The sequence below is a fragment of the Chaetura pelagica genome, unplaced genomic scaffold (assembly GCF_000747805.2).
Source record: "Chaetura pelagica isolate M959 unplaced genomic scaffold, ChaPel_1.0 scaffold142, whole genome shotgun sequence".
Lineage (NCBI taxonomy): Eukaryota > Metazoa > Chordata > Aves > Apodiformes > Apodidae > Chaetura > Chaetura pelagica.
The window spans coordinates 10392062-10413555 of NW_009952973.1; the positions used below are offsets into that span (position 1 = coordinate 10392062).

At 36.8% G+C, this 21494-nt stretch overlaps 1 protein-coding gene across 1 annotated transcript in view; it reads right to left on the bottom strand.

Moving 5' to 3' along the window:
* Window positions 1-21494, bottom strand: part of VEGFC (vascular endothelial growth factor C) — a gene marked incomplete at its 5' end in the record, with an annotated part of 68906 nt that overhangs the window by 2323 nt on the left and 45089 nt on the right. Inside the window, 5 exons of the mRNA XM_009996008.1 lie at window positions 1816-2146; window positions 2394-2503; window positions 5177-5328; window positions 14476-14666; window positions 16067-16280. Of these exons, the coding sequence (XP_009994310.1) occupies window positions 1816-2146; window positions 2394-2503; window positions 5177-5328; window positions 14476-14666; window positions 16067-16280 (998 nt within the window). The remainder of the gene's footprint in view (window positions 1-1815; window positions 2147-2393; window positions 2504-5176; window positions 5329-14475; window positions 14667-16066; window positions 16281-21494) is intronic.

Sequence of the window (21494 nt, forward strand, 5' to 3'; positions counted from 1 at the left end):
GGGGAAAGAGGTACTCCATAGAGATGCAATGGATGAAACACAAACTCACTTGCCCTTTTGCCTGTCTCTGCCACGGAAGTTAGACTATTTCATGTACTGAATGACAAAATTAAGAGACAGAAAAGAACAAAGCCAAACTCCTTCACCCACCTATGACATGTTGCACAAAATGAAAAGCAGTCATGTAACCATTAAGTATGAGGAGTTCACTTTGTTTAGTATTTGTGCCTCCTAGTGAACTGTGAACTTAATGAAACTACAGTTGACAGCACGGTGAAGTATCTCTCCCCTGTGAGTTTGTGTCTAGCCTCAGTCAAGGTCAGGTTACTGCAGTCTTATCCTTATTTGGGACATTACAGAGCAAGAAAGCCCCTCTCCTCCTCTAAAATGCCTTGCAGCTGAGGTGCCTAGTTATCTGGCCCTGCCAAAACTGACCAAAATAAAATTTTTTGAGGTGATAGCACAAGGTGAATAGTAGCAGAGTCATTGTAACTATATAAATGTGGTTTCCTTAGGAAACTGCTGAACAATAGACCAGGTCTTTCAAGAGATTTGGGCTGCATGTTGTTTACAGAGTGCTCTCGTGACAGACGTCTGTTTTGAGAAGGCCAATCTAAGAGTGCTACTGCTAAGATAGATGTTCAGTCAATATGTATAGTGCTGGGTGAGTCAGTGACAACTTTCTTTTTATGGTCAGTAACTGTGATTCTTTGTTACCAAATGCCTAGGCTTGTAATTTTGCAGAGTCTATCAACTTCACAGAGGAAACTGAAGTAGAAATGCTACTTTTAGTGATGGTAACAGCATGATCACCTTAAAAGCCAGCATCTGAGGTTTTTTTGTTGATGTTGTTTTTTTTCTTTTTTCTACCTCTCCTTTCCTCTGGAGTAGGGTGTAACTAAAGAGGCAGAGGCATTTTGGCCACATTGCATAAAAATGTTGGTGAGTCAAAACTAGAACCTACAAGAACTAATACTCTGTGCTGGGAGCTCTCTAGGACATGGCTACAGGGGCCTGCTCATGTCTAGGTCTCAGGCATCTTGTACAAAGTTATAATGTGGTACCTCCATTTATGTGGTCTCATAACAGCAAGGGATCTTTCTTTCAAAACCAAACAGGACATTGCAGGGTTTTTATTCCTTTTTGAGAAAGCTTGTGGTCGACAGAGCCAAGATGTGAGAAACCTAGGCTCTTCTTAAGAAGAAGAGATTGCATCTTCTATCTTTCTTGATAGGGCTAATATCTACAGGATATTGGTTGCTGAGCTACAGAGTAGCACCATGTACAAATCTTCCTTTCACCACACAAACTGGTTAGCAAAAAGAAATTGCTAAAAGGACTCGATAACATGTCCTTGGATGGCAGAAAGAGATTCAAACTGTTTACCATGTTGAACCACAACATCAGAAAAAAACCTGGGCTCAATTCTCTCCTTCAAATACTAAGTCTTTAAATCAAACTAACCCCTGAAAATTATTTGAATTGCAATATTAAGTTCTTGGGAAAAAAAGAGTGAGACTTTAAGTAGCATAAAAAAACAGGCAGCTTAAACATAAGAGTTCATTTTCAGTAAAAGAAAAAAACAAACAGCATATGAAGTAGTAGTAAGAGTACATGAAACTAAACATGCTTTAAAGTACTTACTCTGCTTGGAAGATTCCTCTTAGAGATGATAAAAATCACAGAAGATAAAACCCAACTGAAGAGAATCCCACTGTTTACTTAAGACTACGAAGTAATTCAACAAGACAGCTAAGGACAACCCCAAATATTGTACCTTAAACACAACAAAATGGCTAAAGACAAAGTTCTTACCTGCATGTCTGGTGATGAAACCTTTTTCCTTTTAAGAAGCATTTATTGGGAGACTCTATACATTCACAGATGCATTTTGCAGGATTTAGTGGCTGATGTTTAGGACAGGTCTTTTTACATACACACTGGCACTTATCTTCATCAAATTCCTTGTTGGGCCCACAGGAAGTGGGGAGAAGTTTGTTTTTGCACATGCACTGACATGATGATCTGTCTAATTCTCTGTGAGGTCCACAGCTCGAAGGCCGCACGCCTCCTTTACAGACACATTGACAGGTTTCCTCATCCAGCTCTTTGTTTGGTCCACAAATATGGAATCCTTCAGATGTGTCTAGAAATACAGCACAGGCATCACACAATTATCAACATTTTGTCTTACCCACCCTATATTTTTAAGGGAAGAAATGATACCAAGTTTGTACATTTTAAGGTGATTTAAGACCAAATGTATGCCAAAATACAGGCAACAACCAGCAATAGTATCAGTAAAGGAAAAGATTCAACTATTTACTTTTCATGCTTTTTATTTCTCATTCAGGTAAATCAGAACATTTAATCATTTAAGCAAAACTGCTTACCAGAATCTTCAAGGTGAGAAGAGAAACCGAAATCATGCTGTGCCAAACATCTGCAAATTTGGTTATTCCAGATATGATTTTTTGGACAGGTCTTGTTTGCCACGTGACACCTATGGAATTAAATACAAAGTTGATTTACTATTATAAGAACTATAGGGGAAAAAAAAAAAAATCGGTTTTAGGTGTTAATTGCTTTTTTTTTTCCCCTTTATTACAAAAACCTTTCAAGGAGCCTCAGCCCATCCATAATTTTATTTTTAACTACTATCAAATCTATTACTAAGTAAGGTACTCCCCTCTACAGCAATCTTCAATCACTGATTGAAGTTAGCTGCTCACATTTAAAATTTTAGCTTAACTTCTAGAAACTGGTATTTGTATTTTCTTAATGTACTTTGGAAACAGATCTAACCCTTCAATGTAAGCCTCATACAGAAAATAGACTAGTATAAAAGAATAGTTGCATGCCAAATATCTCATAGGCAGTAACGGGCATTCTTTTCTACATTGTTCCTTGCAGAACAAAACCATTTTTATACATATAGACATAAAAAGACAACTGATACTAGTTTTTGAATGAATGCTGTAGACCAAACTCTACTTTCTAAAGAAAAATTAGATTAAAAGATTCCTTCCCCCTTTATGTGAAAGTTCTGTAGCATTAACTGACTCTTTCTCATCAGCCACTCAAATCCTGGACAGCTTTCTTCAATCTAAAGATTTGGACCTCAGCAGCCTCTTCACTTTAGAAGTAAAAAACAATAAACAATTCAACAGTTTAAGGCTCTTTATCTGCTAGAGTTTTGCAGTCAAGATAGCAGTAAGCAGAGACAGCAAAACTTCCTGACAGCAGTTGGTGTCTTTTTAAAGGATGATTGAACTTAACTAGTAGATACACCGGGTACAATATTTGTGTAGTAGTTGTTCTTTGCTTGCAACTTCTTTCACCGCCGGTGATATTACAAATTTTAAATAGTCATGCCTAACTTAATGCATCCAGGCCATGTCATTTATCCATTTTGCTGTAGTAGTTCTAAAAGCCTCATCTGTTAAGACAGCACGTACATTGCACACTTTAAGTACTTTTGATTCCCCTGAGCACCATTACTCATGCATCCAAAAATGCAGGTGCTAGGACATTATTCCGTGATCATCATTCAAGTATAACACTCCTCTCCACCACATTAAATGACTTGTTGCTTTTAACAACTGCTGTAGTTTAACATCATCCTGCATCACCTCATGTTTTATCAAGCTGGTGTTTCCTGATTTCATTCCACTAATGATCTCACTCTAGTTCTCTCACTTGGCACATACATCCTTTTGCCTGTCTCCTAATTCTGCCTGAGAAATAGCATGGATAATTTCCAGATGTTTTATTGTACTATGTTGTTTTTTTTAAAAAAAAGCAGCTCATGCCTTAGGCAGCCTATCTCTTGCTGAGAGTGTTTAAAACCAACTACAAAAGGAAGCCAGGGTGATAGTAGGAAGAAAATACCAAGCACACATGAAGCCATGAGAAGACAATGTTGATATAAAACCCAAGTAACCAGAACTTGAAGCAAACAACATCTATTAGAGCATCAGGGTTGGATACACTCCACAAAAGGAAGTGGAACTGCTTCTTTACAAATTCTGCTCTGGTTGCTAGCACAGAAAATAACCGGGGATATGGATGAAATGTTAAAATTACTTATTGTAACCTTTAACGACAGTTGAGGAAGGTTAGGAAAGAAAGTCAGGCAAAACTACTTGGCATAAAATGTCACTACCTCTTTCCAAATAATTATTAACTCAACTGAAAAAAAAAATAATAAAATCAACCAACAACAAAAGCAGCACACTAACTTGTTCCCTCTCAGTGTCAGGAGAAACGATGCAGAAGAGGGGAAAATTTTAGTGTATAGCATACATCCAAGCCACATCTAAAACATGCTCTTAAGCGCCTGCCCACAAACCATGTGGAAAAAAGATCATCATAGAGGCCTGGAGCTGAATTGGTATATTAAAGGCCCTTCTGCTTTCTTCCACTCCAAATCACTAACATTCTATAATTGACAATTTTCTAACTCAGCTGCACGTCTTGATGACATTCTGTATAAACAGAGAAGAATACAACTCTTAAGATACCACTAATCCCAGAGGTATTCTGAAATATTGATTAACAGGAACTGACATGTCTCAGCTCCACAAGTATGTAGAGGTAGCTACTACTTTTTAGAAGAAAAAAAAAGGAAAAAAGTGGGAGAACAGGCAAAGACCCAGATGTTAATTCTCAGGATAAAGCTTTGAAGAAAATAAATTTCACATAAAAAAGATGATGATGAACATGCTTGAGAAGATTTGTAGATAAAGATACCCTAAAAAAAAAAAGGTCTTTTTAACAGTGTTCTAAATAGGAAAATGCATTTTGAGAGAGAAATATTGTCTGCTCCTTACTAGTAAAAGTGATTTTAGCTTTTCTTGAGTACTTTATAAAAAAGGTTGATTTATTGGTGTTTCCTTTAAGCTTCACTTGCACTGTAGCTCCTTCCATGAAACAAACCCCACAAACAACATTACTCTTAATTTTTAAATCATCTAGCCCCAGTTTACCAACTGGGGTAAAAGGTAATTTTACTGGAGTAACGTTGTCTTAATGTAAAAAATACTGCTCCTTTGCATTCTGCAAAGTTCACCTAATAAGTTCACCTCTCTTCATTGTGAAAGCTTCCAGCAGTACCTTAAATCAAATTATACAGGCTTGCTCATAATGTAAAAGGAAAGACAAGTCTCATACTTACTGAGTTTGTGTTGCTGGCAAGGAACGTCTTATGATAGAATGAACTTGTCTGTAAACATCCAGCTTGGACATGCATCGGCAGGATGTGTGATTGGCAAAACTGACAGTTACAGGTTTGGGGCCATGAGAGAGAGGCACTGTGATCTCAAACAACTATAAAAGGGAAAGCAAAGCACTTCTTTTATAGATCAGCAAGAGCACAACTAGAAATAATATAAGGACATTAAAAAAAAGCACTATGAGGTATTTAAGTTTGGGCTTTTGTTCTCTAGCATTATTCAGTTACATGTTTAATTACACCACTAAGTAATCATTCTGTGCAAAACGAATACAGCAGCTATGTTATGACAACATTTTTACTGTTAAACCCTGTTACATGCCTGTTCACTTACTGTAACATTTAAACTAACATTGTTAAAAGAGGAAAACGTACAAAGAACTCATTTTTCTAGAGGCAATGACTTCAAATTGGCAGACGTTTAAAAAATCTAAAATGCAACATTTGGAAAGTGCTTCAAAAAGTTGGAAATCAAGAATAACTTTAAAAGGGGGTAAGATACAACCTCATACATCAGTTGCACAATTACAAGAGCTTGTGTAAAACAGCAATATATTGGACTTAGATCAAAATATTTTCAGATGAACAAATTTTGAACTGCAGAATACTGTATTTTTTACTTTCCAGTATTTGTAGCAATGCAAATTACATGGTTACCCTAACAGAATGCAGGTTAAACTATTAGTTTTTTTCAGGGTATTAAGAAATATTCACTATTAATACAATAATCTTGTATATGAATTAAATCCTTATTTTTATGGGAAATGTAGTTCAATTAGTGGAAGAGGACAACTTTGGAGATACCCTGTGGGAAAACTGAACATGTGAAGACAGACAAACACTAGGGTTTATTTCAGTTTTCAATTCAGAACATCTACTTTATGAAATTAAGACAGATTTACTGCAAGACTCGCATCTCAATAGTCTCCTGAACAGTTAGTTAGTGTCATCTTACAAGAACTGAAACAGGAAAAGTACTGTATTTGCATTTAATTCTGTTACATAAGATTACAATGCTATTACTTTGCTGCAAAAAGTACTACATGTCTTATATTGGTTTTGAATGTGTGGGGTTTTTCTCCCTATAGACTCTAAAAATGCAAACTGGTATATGTTTACTTCTGTAGAGGAAAAACCAAAACAGAAAACAGTTCTGGATCTTTCAAATACTGATGAAAAAAACCTATCCATCTTGGGAACTACCATTAAAAGAGTTTCTCTTGTTAGACAGATTTCTAGCCAAAACATATTAACACTTCTTAACATTTTAGTCATGAGTCATTAATAAGGGCAAGAGTCCATGTCTACTTTAAAGTCTGGTAGCAGTAAAACAAATGCCTAATTATCACCAGATACACCTTCTGAGTCTTCACTAATTTCATTAGACTTCTCTAAAGAGACTTTCTGATGAACTTTTTATTACACTTATAATCCTTTTTGGATTCTAAATCAATATTGGCTCTTTTAGCCCTATCTATTATAAAACTTTATTTAAAATAATTGCAAAAGGCATTCTTACCAAGATGCCTCATCCAAAAAGACCAATAATTGTAACACAGAGCTATCATTTTCTTACTAATATGGTATACGAAAATAGTTTTATGTACTTACTAATTTATTTTAAAAATATCCACCTATTTTAAGGCCATCATAGGTTTTGTTATAATGCACAAACTAAGATACAAGAGAGGAGAATGGTGGTGTTGTAGATAAAGAGACAGCAAGGACCATTTCATACAGTACTAAGAAAATACATGCTGAGTTCTTTGGGTATGCATTTTTAAAAATACTGATCTTTAATCAGATGACAAAATGCACCTACATATAAAAGACTGGTATTTATGCATTTTTTTATTTAAACAGGTTGTGCTTTGAGGACAGCACAACTGTTGAGATGTCAGGAAATCTAGACAGCTAAGAATCTACAGATGCAAAAGCCCCTGTTATATTAAATAGCTTGTAAGAGAGCTGATTTTTAAATGCATACATTGAGGGGGCAGAACAAGGAGTACAATATTACACATGTAAAGAGAATCTTGTTTTCTCTGCTCTTTACGACAGTATAAACTTGGTTTTGTGAAGCTGAAGTAAAAATCCACTATAAAGACAACTGATTAAACTTAGCATCTGAAGAGAAGCACGATTCTTTGCATGGACCAAACTGCAGCTGACTAGGAATAAGGGCGCGTTCTGTTCTCCATTCTTGGACTACATCAGTTTCTTGTGCTGCAAAGCCCAGCAGACTGCAGACTTCTGGAGATGGCAGCGATAGGAGTATTGCTACAATTCCAACTCACCTTAAAGAGGTCCCTGTCAGTTTTCAGAAAAATGTTATTAATTGTTGTACATTAAACAGTAAACTAAAGTGCATTAAATGAGTGTTGCTAGAGTTAGAGGCAAATACTCAATAGTTAAAAGAAAAAAGTTTACTTAACTTGCCAATGCTGTCCTGTACATTTGTGCTACTAACACTGCTTTGTCAGGAAAACAGTGGAATACAACAACCGAAGCAATATGTGACAGCATAAGTAAAGAGTATACTCTTTCTACTAAAGAGTATTATACTAAAGAGTATTAAATATAACAAAAAAAAAATAATGAAAGCACGGTCAAAACTCTGTCTTATCGTCTTCCACCGAAGCTGGTATCATAAACCTAAGTCAGTAACGTACCGTTAATCTCAGTGTATAACTCATACTACAGGAAGCTCTGTGTAACTGAAGAACATTTGAAAACCGTGCATAGTTAACGCATTTCACAAGCATTAACATGTACTACTCAACCAGTCTAAGGCTGTTTTGTCACAGAAAGCCAGATAACAGGTCTTCCAGTCTTTCTCATAGTTTCTAAGATTTCTCTTCAAAGGACTGTGTTCAGCCCTTGTCTCCTTAGGTCTTCACCCAATACGATGATTCTCCATGCCAACCTCCCCTCATTTCAGACCAAAGAAAGTTTCCCTTTCAGACAGCCCACAAAGCCCCATTTCCTCTCCCTCATTTTGGGCTCATTAGCATAATTTTTAGTATCCTGACACACACAACTACTTCTCTATCAACCAGGTGGGTGTATCAATTCCAGGCCTCTCCCTAGAAGATGGGATTTAGGTGTCTGAATGTGAAATTGCACCTATTTTTTCTTCAGCTCCAAGTTACACAGTGCTCTAGTTACAAATTAATCCAAGTCTCCTGACAATCCCATTTGCCTCCTAGCTATTTTTTTATATTTTTTTAACATTTAAAAATATGTAGGTTGTCTCAAAGAAAACAAAACACACATTCCTAATAACAACAAACAAGTATCATATACTTTACCTAAAATAAGAAAACATGAACATGTTTTTCAAGTTTAAAAATCCAATTTTTGTTTTTAACGATAAAGCCACATACACTTCTTTCTCACTCTGGTCTAAGAAAAAGCAGAACCACCACTTTTTGCTGAAGTTTCAAAGCAAAAAAACCTAAAAAGTAAAAACTTCACATCAAGTTGAGTCATACATCTGGCAGAGAAAATGTGGACCCGTATTGTTAGAGAATAGCAAGGTTAGGCTGGGAATGACATAGGATATTATAATGGGTACGCTGAATAACCTTAATATTAGGCTACTTAAACTAGAATTGTGTACCATGGAACAAGATTATGCATGGCTATAAATGTTTTTTCCCCATTTTTCTGTCACAAAAAAACTCAAGAGCCTTGTACAGTCAATGGCTTAAATAAAAATTTTGTGCTAAAATCACGACAGTCATTGGTTCTATGTGGATTTTTTTTTAAGTTTTGTTGCAGGACATTTTTTTAACTATTTTTTAAGGATATGTATCATCTGTAGTTCCCATTGACTATTATCAAGATGATTTTATATCTGCCTTTCAACCTAGCCAAACTTGAAACATTCATCTGAAAAAAATGAAGGAAGGTCATCTTTCTTCATACATTTGGATTACACAATCTGTAATAAGGTGTATTTTAGGCTTAATACTTAACCTTCATTCCACTGCACCAGCCAAAATGAAAAGGCAGTACATCAGCTTCTTATACTTGTACTTTCTGCCTTCCAGTACAGACAGATACATAATTAAAGAACTTTTCAGACTAATACAAAGGTAAGTGAATAATTAGATCCATTTTACAATCACGCATGCAACTACAAACAATTTTTTTCCTAGATTTTCATTCCTTCACACATCAGGTGTTTTTTTAAATCCTTGAATATCAGTGTGCATGCTCTGTATTGTACTATTTGTGTGACAAGCACAGCAAGAGGACATTGGGCAAAGGTGTTCCTGAATTGCTCTACCTGATCCTGCTTGGCCTCTGGTACTTGGCAACCTGCAGTTACTGTTTTGCTGAGTACACCAGTTCCCCCTTCTTCCCAGCCTTGCTACTCCTTCAGCCATCTTTGCAAGCGCTTCTGGGCCAGAACTTTGTGGTCCCACAGACCACCCTGTAGGAGGCTCATTTCAGTTCCCACACCTGCAGCTTTCTTCCTTTAGCCATTTATAGAGCCAGAGTGGAGAACAGAAACAAGGGTGGGACTGAAGTCTGGTCCACAAACTAGAGCTCAGCATACTTTAAACCTTAAAAAAAACAATTTAAAAATCTATGAGCAGCCAGGAATCTCTGAACACTTGACCAAAAGTGCTATCAGAATTCCTGTTAAAACTATTTCTCACATTCCTCCCCACTGATCCTTGGGAAGACACAGATTTTTTTATTAACTTCACTGATAGCTCCTTTTTTAGAGTAGAGGGACTTAATACCAGAAAAAAAGAAAGTTCTTATCTGTACAAAGTATTTCTTTGCTTCAGTAGCTAAATTAATTTACTCAGCACCATCATCACATGTGCCAATATCCATACACATAAAATTACTATTAAGATGAAAGTCTTCTGAAACATAAAATGATTAAAACTGTTATTTTCATACCCAGATGAGAACAGTTTATCATTCAAGATTTTGTTCCCAGATTTACATTAACTACACTATGTTCTTCTGATTGACTGTGGTTTATTTTGGCAAGTTTTCCTTAAATTGATTGACTCTCAGTTTCCATCCTTTGTGATCTTCGCACTTCCTAAAGCATCAGTCAGTGAGGCTGGCCAAATATAACCAGCATAACAGAGCACAATGAGTCAAGAGAGATTTTCGAGCTAAAGTTATAAGACTGTTTGATTTAAAAACTCTAAATATCTTTATACTGGAAAGAATGAAAAAAAGCTATTTGGAATATAGTACATTATCATTATTTATTTTACTATCTAGTTTCAGCTCTTACGTGTGATACGACAACAGGCGACTTACCTGATGTAATACATTTCATATCTGTTTAATATGCTTGGGTTCCTTATTCTATCTTTTTATATTTAAATAACTTTTTTTTCAGAAATTTTAGCAAAAACCATTCATAAGTTATACTGATATATCTCTCACTATTAATAGTGCATATCATTGCAATCATCAGTATAATATAGAAAAATGCATGGGAAAAGGCATAAATGGTCAAGTTCAAAATGACTGAATTCTTGTGACAAGCATCTCCGTGTTGTGTCAAGAGCACCACGTACATCTCCAATACGGCCAACAATTTCAAGCTTTTAACTTGATTCCTGTGAGAAAAGCTCCTTAAATCTAACTTCAAACTGCTTAGAAAGATGATTTCCCTTGAGGGGCTATTACAGTCACCACGAAACATGAAGATTTAGGACTGTTACACCAAATGATCTGAAAGAAACCAAACTGCTGTCGATCCTGCCAGCCAAGAGGAAGAATGCAATGAGATGGCTCTTTGACATCTGATTGCTGCTTCTCTTCAACCTAAAGCAAGTACCTATAGGTGGAGCATAAAACTTCCAGCTGAGGGATAGGCTGTTGCTGCACCATGTAGTTCCAATCTTTATAACTGCTGTTGAACTACTTATGTCACAGAAACAGAGAACAGCTCTTTCATCAGTAACAAATTAGAGAAAAAAAAAATCCACATAACCACACCAGAAAACCAAGAACTAACAAACCACCTTTCCCATAGACCTTTATTACAGAAGCCACCACTCACAAAGTTGGGCTACTGCAGTGTCAGGGATCAAGGACAGGGAAAAGATCTACTGCATTTTATGAATTAGCTTAGAGGGTCTTCAAATGTTTTCACAGAACTTGTATCACATCTTAATTAAGAAATTGTCTTTTATCCCAGTCACAATTGTATAAACGTCCCTTAGCAACTACAGAAACTGTTTTTGTGGGAAAAACTGTAGTAAAAGCAAAGCAGAATACTTTTCCATTTTCCTCTTAACAAAGTTAAGTAGCTAGAAAGGAGGAACACAGCCTGAACTAAAGAACTATTGACCTCTCTCTGGACCACCACAGTGTTCCACAAACCAATTTGGGAACATCTGACCTAGTCTGTTCTCCTGGCAATCAATTATTTGCTCGCCATAAAAATAATTTCTATGCGTAGATCTTTTTATTTCATTTTGATGAAAGCTGATATCAACTTTCTTTAGATTTTAACGTCTGGAACCAATGCTAGAGGTTGCCCTCACAATAAGACTTCCAGCTGAAAAGTTAATTTCCCATTAAGCACTTTTTGTGCTGGGTGAACAATATGAAGCTTATCTTTTTGAGTCTATACACCAAAAATAAAGATACAAAAATAGTGACTTGTGAAAAAACCAAAAGATGCCTGGTTACAAACAATTTTTTCTCATTTCATTCAGGAAATAAAAGGAAAATGGTAGTGAAAATAGGTGCGTAGGGTACCTGAATTCCACAGAAGGATCTTGAATCCAATACTTTTTTCTTCCTAATTCTCATCTGATATAGGGTAAGCTGTGGCCACATAACTTTAAAAAGATTTGAGATGATGACAGATGAAGAGATACAGCTATAGTTCTCTTGCCTTCACAAGGGATTTTTAAAAACTGCATTCTGTAAAGGACCAGATAAAACTGGAAAGCAGAAGCAAGATACAAACCTCAAAAATTAAAATGCTTGCTTTATAGAGCAGGTAAGAAAACAATGCTATTGCCTCTTTGTTCTTTCTGGTAAGTCCTTTAACATTTTCCTTTCCAGAGTCTCTCAAATCTTTAACTACTCCTATTATCATATCATCATCACCAATAGTTATCAACAAGATGAACAGAAAGGGATTATTTAAAAACTAACACAGTGCTCAAAGACCAGGAAATCTGTGCTAAATGGAACAGCTCTCTCTGTAACTAGATCATCCTTTTTTTCCAGAAAACTAAACTTGATAAATACATTAAAAAAAAAAAAAAAAAAAGGCGTATTTCTTGCATCTTTCAAGAACCTGGAATGAGGACAGCTGTTAGTAAAAATAACTATGGGCTGGAAAAAAATCAGTGTGATAGTTTCCCTTGTTTAAGCTATTTGATTTATATTACTCCTGTGTTGTGTGGCTGTCTATCACTAGTTTAAATCTAGGTTTGAAAATTCATGGTAGAATATTCCATTTCACAGACAGATTTGGTGAGAATAAAGGACAGAAAATGTATTACAGCATGTCCTGGTTTAAGCCAGGATGAAGGCAATTTTCCTTTTACTGTTTTTTTTTCTTTTTCCTTCAGTAAGCTTTCTTTTAACTAGTCACAGTGCATTCTAACTAAGGCAGATAAGAGTGGAATGTTTTTGTAACTGCTGGGTCTTCAAGGTCGCACCTTCACTCTGCCTGCTCAGACACTACAGGGAGATCTGTGACCCCCCCGTAGGAGGCTGAATTAGACAGCCAAACTGGCCAGAGATATTCCACTCCATATATCTATGTAAGCTCAGAGGAAGGTCAGAGATCACAGAAGACAACTTCCTTCATGCTTCTTCTTCCCTTCTCTTCCATCCATGGCTGGCGTCCGGGGAGGACTCTGTTCATCCATCACCATCAACCCTTAGGCTTGAGCTCTCCTGATCCTCATCACTCTGCTTTCTTCAGCAGCTCCAGAATTCTTCAGGACTGTTCCCAGCTAAGGAGAGTGTTGTGGGAGTTGCTGGGGGTGGAGGGAGGCAATAGGGGTTCTGAACATATCTGAACATATTTGTATATGATTTTACATATTTTCTTATATGATTAGTGTTTAATTAAAGCTGTGTAGTTTAGTTTTCAATCCAGCAAAGTCTCTCTTTTTCTGTCTCTCCTTCCCTACCTGGGTGGGAGGGGGAGGGGATCGAGAGCGTTGTTGTCAGACCTGAGTCAAATGGGGACACAGCAAAGAGTTTTTTCCTGTTTTCTTTATGTCCCCTTTTCCTAATCCTCTCTTAAGAAGGCTCAGACCACTAAGAATTTTCACGATAGCGGAAGAATATTTCCATGGGCTGCTATTTTATAGTTGGTTATGCAGTTGTGCATCTTCATTATGAATATGTACTGCATCTTCCAGGTGTAAGAACCTAGTTTTAAAAGGAAGCAAGTTTCACAGAATCTTAGAATCTTAGGGGTTGGAAGGGACCTCAAAAAATCATCTAGTCCAACCCCCCTGCCAGAGCAGGATCCCCTAGAGTATTACAGTAGAATTAATTTTCTTCAAAGCATCAGAGAGAAGAGGTAAAAAGCAAAAAGAGCTCACAATGAACAAATCCTAGCAAGCACTCTGAAGGCCGACTATTTTTAGATGATTCTTGATGGAAACGTATGATAGAGTGATCATTGTTTTAGCTACTTAAAATAACGTGTATGTTTTTCCTTTAAAGGCAGCTCACAGGCTCAATGCATAGTCTCTGAAAACTCCTACCTGGTCACTAGCCCTGAAACAGAAGAATAAAACTCACACTTAACACCTGAAGAAGATGCATTAAAATGGGGAAAAAAAATAAAAAAATAAAAGGTATACTACTATCTCTTAATAAAGTTCAGTTCCTAAAAGGCTTTAATTTCAACATATATCCTCTCTACACATGTCCTAAAACAGTCTTCACTAATAAAATTACAGGTTAGTTTTCCAGGGAGGGCTTGGCTGATACAGCAGGCAAATGGTAGATGCAAAAAAAAGATGATTGAATTAAGTTCCATGAATAATCTCAAAATTGAGAAAAGAACATAGTAATTTTGTTGCTTTTTTTCTTCCCAAACAAAAATAATTTTAAAAAAAGTAATTTGAGGAAAAGTGTTTAACATTTTCTTCCCAGGAGTAGTGTCTTCAGTTGTTTTTCCTACAGCAGCAATATGAAGGTTTAAAATATGCATGATCATAAACGGATTTGCAAGGAGCACTTAGACTGTAATAAGAGTGAGAACTTACTGTCTTGCTGATGTAATTTGTGCTGATATTCATACACTGGAGTCCTTCACTATTGCAGCAACCTCCACATCTGTAGATGGATACACATGGGGGTTTAAAGAAGGTGTTTGTAGTGGCTCCAAACTCTTTTCCCACATCCACACACACTTCACGTGGCATGCACTGAGTTTTTCTCCATTCAGTATCAATACCTGCCAAGTTATAGGGAATTTCATGTGTTATAAATTAACTGTTTAAAAACAATACTCTCCTATAGCAAATTAGTAGGATTGTTTTTTAATGTTTAGAACCAAAATATGCATTGCTAGAGTCACACCCTTTATCCAGAGAAATACAAACCTCTCTCTTAACTTCTAGCTCATTTTTCTTCTTCATAGGGATGTGACAAATTGTCATGAAGCTGAAGAAAAGTCACATTGGAGCTAAGAGGGAACCTAACAAGGTTGGGCAGACCTGAAGACATCCACAGCTAAAGCTGTACATGTTCTTATGCCTGGGGCAAGTCTCACCTTGAGGGAAATGTAAAGTACTGCAGATCTCTGCAAAGTAATTTTTACTGGTCCCACACAGGACTTTACTTGGATACTGTATATTGAAAACATTGCATTTGATGCCTATACACTTAATGTGAAATCAATTTGAGTATGTTTACTTTGTTAACTGCAAGAATATTATTTAAAGCAAAAGTTTATTATTTGGCAATTATGTACACCGTGATTTAATCTTAAAGGTGGTATTTATGCCCAGACTACCCACTCAAATTTGGGCAAACATTTTATATAGTGTTATAGGACCTTTTACACAATGTGATCTTACACAAAAAAGCCACGAGACTTGCAGCTGTACAGGCCCTTCGTTATCTCTTGGAGGCAGCTTTTGGCAGGCTGCTCAGCAAAACCAGAATTTGACCTACCCTAAAGTCTCCAAGAAGGTACATGAGTTCCAGTATAATTTTAAAAATGCCTTCCACTATAAATCCTGTGTTTCACTGCCTGCAAGCACTTGTTGAAACTGTAAGCTAATTATATTTTTATGCAGGCCATCTGACACATTAAGGGGTATTGATAGGTTTGTTCCAAGGCTTTCTTTTTGCTAATTTCAGCATAACATCATGACAACTGCCCTCTTGTAACAGAAAGAAGCTTTGAGTGGATTATTTGGCCTCCTAAAGTAATAACATCTAAGACAAAAAAGCATTATCAGCTGTGACATAATTGCAGAAAAAGAGCAGAAATGGTTCAATGAATCCAGCTATTTGTGCCCTCTCTGCATTCTGCAACATCATTACAGCCTCTACAAAGCAGGATTCCTTATACCTGAAGACAAACCCTTATCTTTTAATCTACTGAGCTAGGAAAGTAGTCTATACTTTTCTTATAACGGATGTACCAAAAATATCCCTGTGGAACAATCTCTTTTATTAGGGAAGTCTGACTGTCAAAGATTTTATTTTATAGCCATTACATCAAATCAAACTGCTGAGGGTGGTTTGCTGATGATGCTTAGCTTTTAAAATACTTTTGACACAACTGAGAAGCCTTCAGATTTTAATCTATTGAGTGTTAGAACATCTTTTGTGTCCTGTACTTACTTTTCAGGATCTCTGCATTATAGTGTGCTGCGGCAAATTTCAGTGAATCATCTGATCTTGTGTCAAAGCTGGAGTGTTCCCTGTTGTGTTGCCAACCTCCTTTCCTCAACTGACATTTGAACATTTTCCAGTATTCTGGGTAAAGTACTGTCATGAGTTCATCCACACTGGACACAGACCGCAATTGCTCTTCCAGGTCTTTGCTTGCAGGAGCCTGTCAAAAGTAACGTGCAAGATTAATTACTTTCTCTATTACACAAGGTTTGCTGGAAGTTGGCCTGAAAATAAACGTAAACATTGTAAAATGAAATTGTGCTCAAAACCATCCTCATTACAAAAACCTTTTGTCAGTCAATGCCAACCCTACTAAATTGACAAACACTGTTTTGCTTCTGTCACTAATTCTTTATCATAATTGTAGTTCCAAACATCTGTGTGAGAAAGGACCTATAGAATTAAGCCCATACAAGTACAGGTTGCAGAAAATAATATTAAGAAACCAAATGCATTTTTATCCTGGACAGTAAAGTCTTCACGATAAAATTTGGAATGCTTAAACCTCAAAGTATTTAAATGATTCTCATGTAACTTGGTATCACATACTTCTAAAGTAATACAAGTTTTTTGCACATTTTCCTTTAGTCCAGGAAAATCAAATCACCAAGAAATTAAAAAATGGTGAAATTAGAAAACAAAACAACCCCCCCCAAAAAATAAAACCAAAACAAAAATCAAAACAAAACACAAAATACACACAAAAAACATAACAGCTGGTCATGTGATTTTTGTGCCCTTTCAGGGGAAAAAGCTTAATTAGCAAATTCTACAATAAAACACAAATCCTAAAATCAGTAGGATTCAAGGACTTTGGTATCTTTAAGAATCTGAACTGCATACTCCCTCACTGCTAAGTCGCAGCTGAAATGTTTCTGGACTCTTTAATTTTTTTGCTTCAAGAGCAGCCTCAAATCCTGTAATCGTGCCTTCTGAGTCGCTGGCTTTTACACAAACTCATTGCAATTGTATTTTCCCAAAAAACTTGGATTTACATTCTAATTTCTCAATTATCCAGAAAAAAACAATCTCTGTCCTCTAAGATGAATAACATTGCATGAAAGAGCAGCTACTATTCCCTGCCCACCTCTCTCATCCATGAATTGCTTACTTCCCAAAGGGAAGAGCAGTAAGTGGAAAGGAAAGCATTGAAGAGCCTTCAGACACTTCCTCAGCCTACGTGGCCCTTAGATGGCAGTATGAGACACGAAATATAGAGGGACTTTATTTATAAAGTGTCTCGCAAGTGGCTGCACACTCTGTAGAGGTTACTACAAAACTGTTGCTCTAGTCCAAGAAACATCAGGCTGCAACAGTGTAAAATGCAGAAATACGAAACCACAGAAACTGAAACGTAAGATTCTTTATCAAACTCCACTCTTAACCACAGAATCATAGAATGGTTTGGGTTGAAGGGACCTTAAAGACCAGCTAGTTCCAACCCCCCTGAATGGACAGGGACACCTCCCACTAGACCAGGTTGCTCAGAGCACCATCCAACCTGGCCTTGAACACATCCCAAGCACGAGACATCCACAACTTCACTAGGGAACCTGTTCCAGTGTATCACCACCCTCACAGGAAAGAATTTCTTCCTAATATCTAATCTCAATGTACGCTCTTTCAGATTAAAACCCTTACCCCCTGTCCTGTCCTGACATACCCTTTTAAAAAGTCCCTTCCCAGCTTTCTGGTAGGCCCCCTTCAGGTACTGGAAGGCTGCTGTATGGTCTCCCTTGTGCCTTTTCCTCTCCAGACTGAACGACCCCAGCTCTCTCAGCCTGTCTTCATAGGAGAGGTGCTCCAGCCCCCTGATCATCTGGCCCTCCTCTGAACCTGTGCCAACAGCTTCATGTCCCTCTTATGTTGGAGGCTCCAGAACTGGACATCAGAAACACACTCATTTAGGATTTCATCTCTTTCCTTCCTCCGTAAGAATGGTGTTCTCTGACCCAAGCCACCCAGCAAGCAGTTTCCTGGGGCCTTGCTTTAAAAGTCAACAGCAATATGGTGCATCTCACTCCCTTGCTCTCCTTGCAGGACCCACAAAAGTTCTCAAACAGTGGGTCAGAGATGAAAACCCAAGCTGAACAAACAACTAATCTGGCCACTGTCGGCATACTTTCATCTCTCCTGAGAGGTGAAAAGCGTAGGGTTTGAGTTGCCTCATTCCTGCCAGGCTGTTTCCTAAGGGCGCTGCAGCACAAGCCCCTTGAGTAACAGGAAGGAGGTCGCTGCACCAGCACAGTAAATGCCAACATTGCAGACACGTGTCTGCCACGTGATGGGAATGTGCGTGGCACGGGAGGTCATGGCATGGAGGCAGCCTGGACATCCTGTCACAAGGCTGGATGCCAGTCCATTTCATAAAAGGCACTAGAACAGAAACTCTGTTCAGTCAGCTAGTGGCTGACCCTAGGAGGTTTCAGCAAACCATGGGGGCAATGTGGAAAGAGAATCCAACCAAAGCTTTGCCAACCTTTGGCAAATCACATCCAAGCCCATGCTGCCCACTGTAGAACCAGTGCTGGCTTTTGCTGTTTCACATATTCAAGACACAGGCCTAGCTTAGCAGAGAAATAAGTATCAAAACTCAAAATTACTTAGTTGGTAAGAAACTGGGGAAAGAGGTTATATTTTTTCAGAAATTATGTGCATTGATAAGTCCTCTTTGATTAGGAAATCAAGTCAGTCTTTCCAGCTGGACAGAAAATTTAGTATCTAAATATAAAAAATATATGAATATAAGTCAAAACATGAAGAAAATACTGACTTCAGTACATTATTGTATGAAATATAATAAAGTATTACTAAAGTGCTTTTCTTCCTGGACATTCCATTGGCTAGGGTGCCATGCGAAGGGTAGAGAATACTGCCTACAACATGAAGTGCTCATTTAATATGAGCAAAAGGAAAATAATTTCCGGACCAGATGCGTAAAATTACTTCTTTAAAAAAGTAAGCAATCATTATTGCATCAGAATTCTTCTGAGCCGAGTTTGTAAAGATGGCTTCAATTCAAACTTACAAATACAATCTGGAAAATCAACTTGATCACTAAATGGATTTTGGTCTCTCCCATCTTCTGATTTAACAAGAAAGGGAAATGGAAATCCATGCATGTCCTGCACACAGTAAAAGCATCAGATCATTAAGGATTGTTAAAAACAGTTTCTAAATTTTTAAGAGAGGAATGCAACGGCTTCTGAAAATATAATAGTTGTCCAGCAACATTTTTATTTTGTCCAAATTTCTTTTACTTTCATAAAAGATATAATGACTCAGTCCCTACCTTTTCTTCCAAATTCTTTGCTCTTTTTAAATTTTGCATCGGCTTCTAGTTTAGAACACCAAAAAAAAAATAAAAAAAAAATAAAAAATCAACACTCTTTTGCAATGGAAATCCAGACTTCAACACCTATTTAGAATTTATGATAAGATGCCAAGTAAGTAATATGAAGAAAAATGTACTTACTACAAATTGGAGGAGCTCTAATTTTCATTAGTCTTACACAAGCTAAGAGTCGTGAAGTTTGGAAAGAAATACTGTTTGTAGATGCAATTACTGTCACCAAACTAGTTATTCCCAAGTGCAGTCTTAATCACCTGAGAATGCTAGAAGCTATACTTCAGAGAAAGACATTGACTAAACTCTAACTAGCCAATCTCTACAAGATTATAGATGATACTGAGCAAAATAACAAGAGTGAATGGAGAATACAAAGCAAAGGAGCAAAGACAAACCTGCTTCACTTCGCTTATTCTACATTATTTCCTGAGGAACAGGGGAAATGACAAACACAAATATAAATAAAGTAGTATAAAGCTTGTCCAATTTTTCATAAAATTATGTCTTGGAAGTGGAGGGGAAGGATACCAGACTGGCTTTATCTCCATTAATAAAAACACATTTATAACACACTTTCCATGCATTACATTATTTGTCTTTCCCATGTCCTGAGTGTCTGCCTCTATTAATAACAAAGGTCAGAACACTTAATATTTGCCAGCAGGCTTGCCACATAATTGATAGTGCAATGTGCTATCACGGTACTTTTACGCATCTGCTCCAATTATAGTTGTCAGGTCATTTAATTTTCAAGGATTTTGTTGACCATTCTTAATAGTTAAGTGCTGTGTATAAACACCTCCATTTAAAAATATTTGTATGCTTTATTCACTGAATGAAATGTATTAAAAATCAAGCAGTTAAAATCTAATATTGAATCCAACAGTGTGCAAGCAAATGGAAATACTGCAAAAGAAAAGTATGTATAAACGCTTCACCGGTGTAATATTTTCTTGTAATTTTCATGTATATCAGCCCTAGTTTTTTTGGATGTTTATGCCAGAAGAAGAACAACAAGAACCCCTAATTAAATATCTTAGCTGTAGTAATAATGAAATTGCACTTTTTTATCCACCTCCACAATCATGCTAGGCTAGCCCTGATATTTCTCTCACATGCACCCATTTGACACTAATAAACTGGAATGTTTGTCCACAGTTGCAAACTTTCAACATTCAATATAGCAACAAAACAGTGCCTTACAGAAGTGAAATGGTAACAGTGAGCATAATATTTTATGTTGCTTTAAATAAGTAGTAAGACCACTGCACTTATTTTGAATTAAATCAAAACATCATGAAAACAGCAGAGATTAGAACCAGTCCCTGTTCCAAAGAGCTTACAAAGCACATCAGACAAACATAAGAAAGAATGAAAGTATAAAATAAATAAAATGGCTTGAAAGGTATTATGCTTTAAGTGATCTCTATTAATTTTGGCATTTTAAATACCAATAACAACACCAGGCAAAGAAAACAAACGGAGAAGGGGAGAATGTACAAAGTGGAGAGACATGGGAGGGAGGGGAGAAGAAAGTTGGAAGAGAAATTTTTTTAAAGGGATGAAAAAGACATAGGCTGTGAGGATAAGCTTAAGACTATAGAAGTTTCACTTTTATACAATTCTAGTGTTATATTATTTAGTACTGCTCTTCTGTTTATGAGTACAAGTACTGAAAGTTAAATATGTAGTGTAAAATCTCCTATTTAAGGGAAACTGGAGTTTTATGTGCATCAGCATTTTTCAGGTAATACGTTATTTAGATATTCTTAGAAAATGCTGAAAAAACATACCTAAGATTATAAATTTGCACAAAAGCACTAACATTGGGTCCTTCAGCAAGACATTTAGCTGCTACCAAGGTTCTGAAACACACTTCTTCGCTGGTGCTTACTCCTCAAGTACCTGCATTCCTGAATGGTTCTAACCTTTCCCTAATGAAATACATTCAATGGGAATTATGAAAATACCATTTTTTGATCTGAGTCTGAATTCCCTGGGAAGCAGTGAGAAAAATCATTCCTG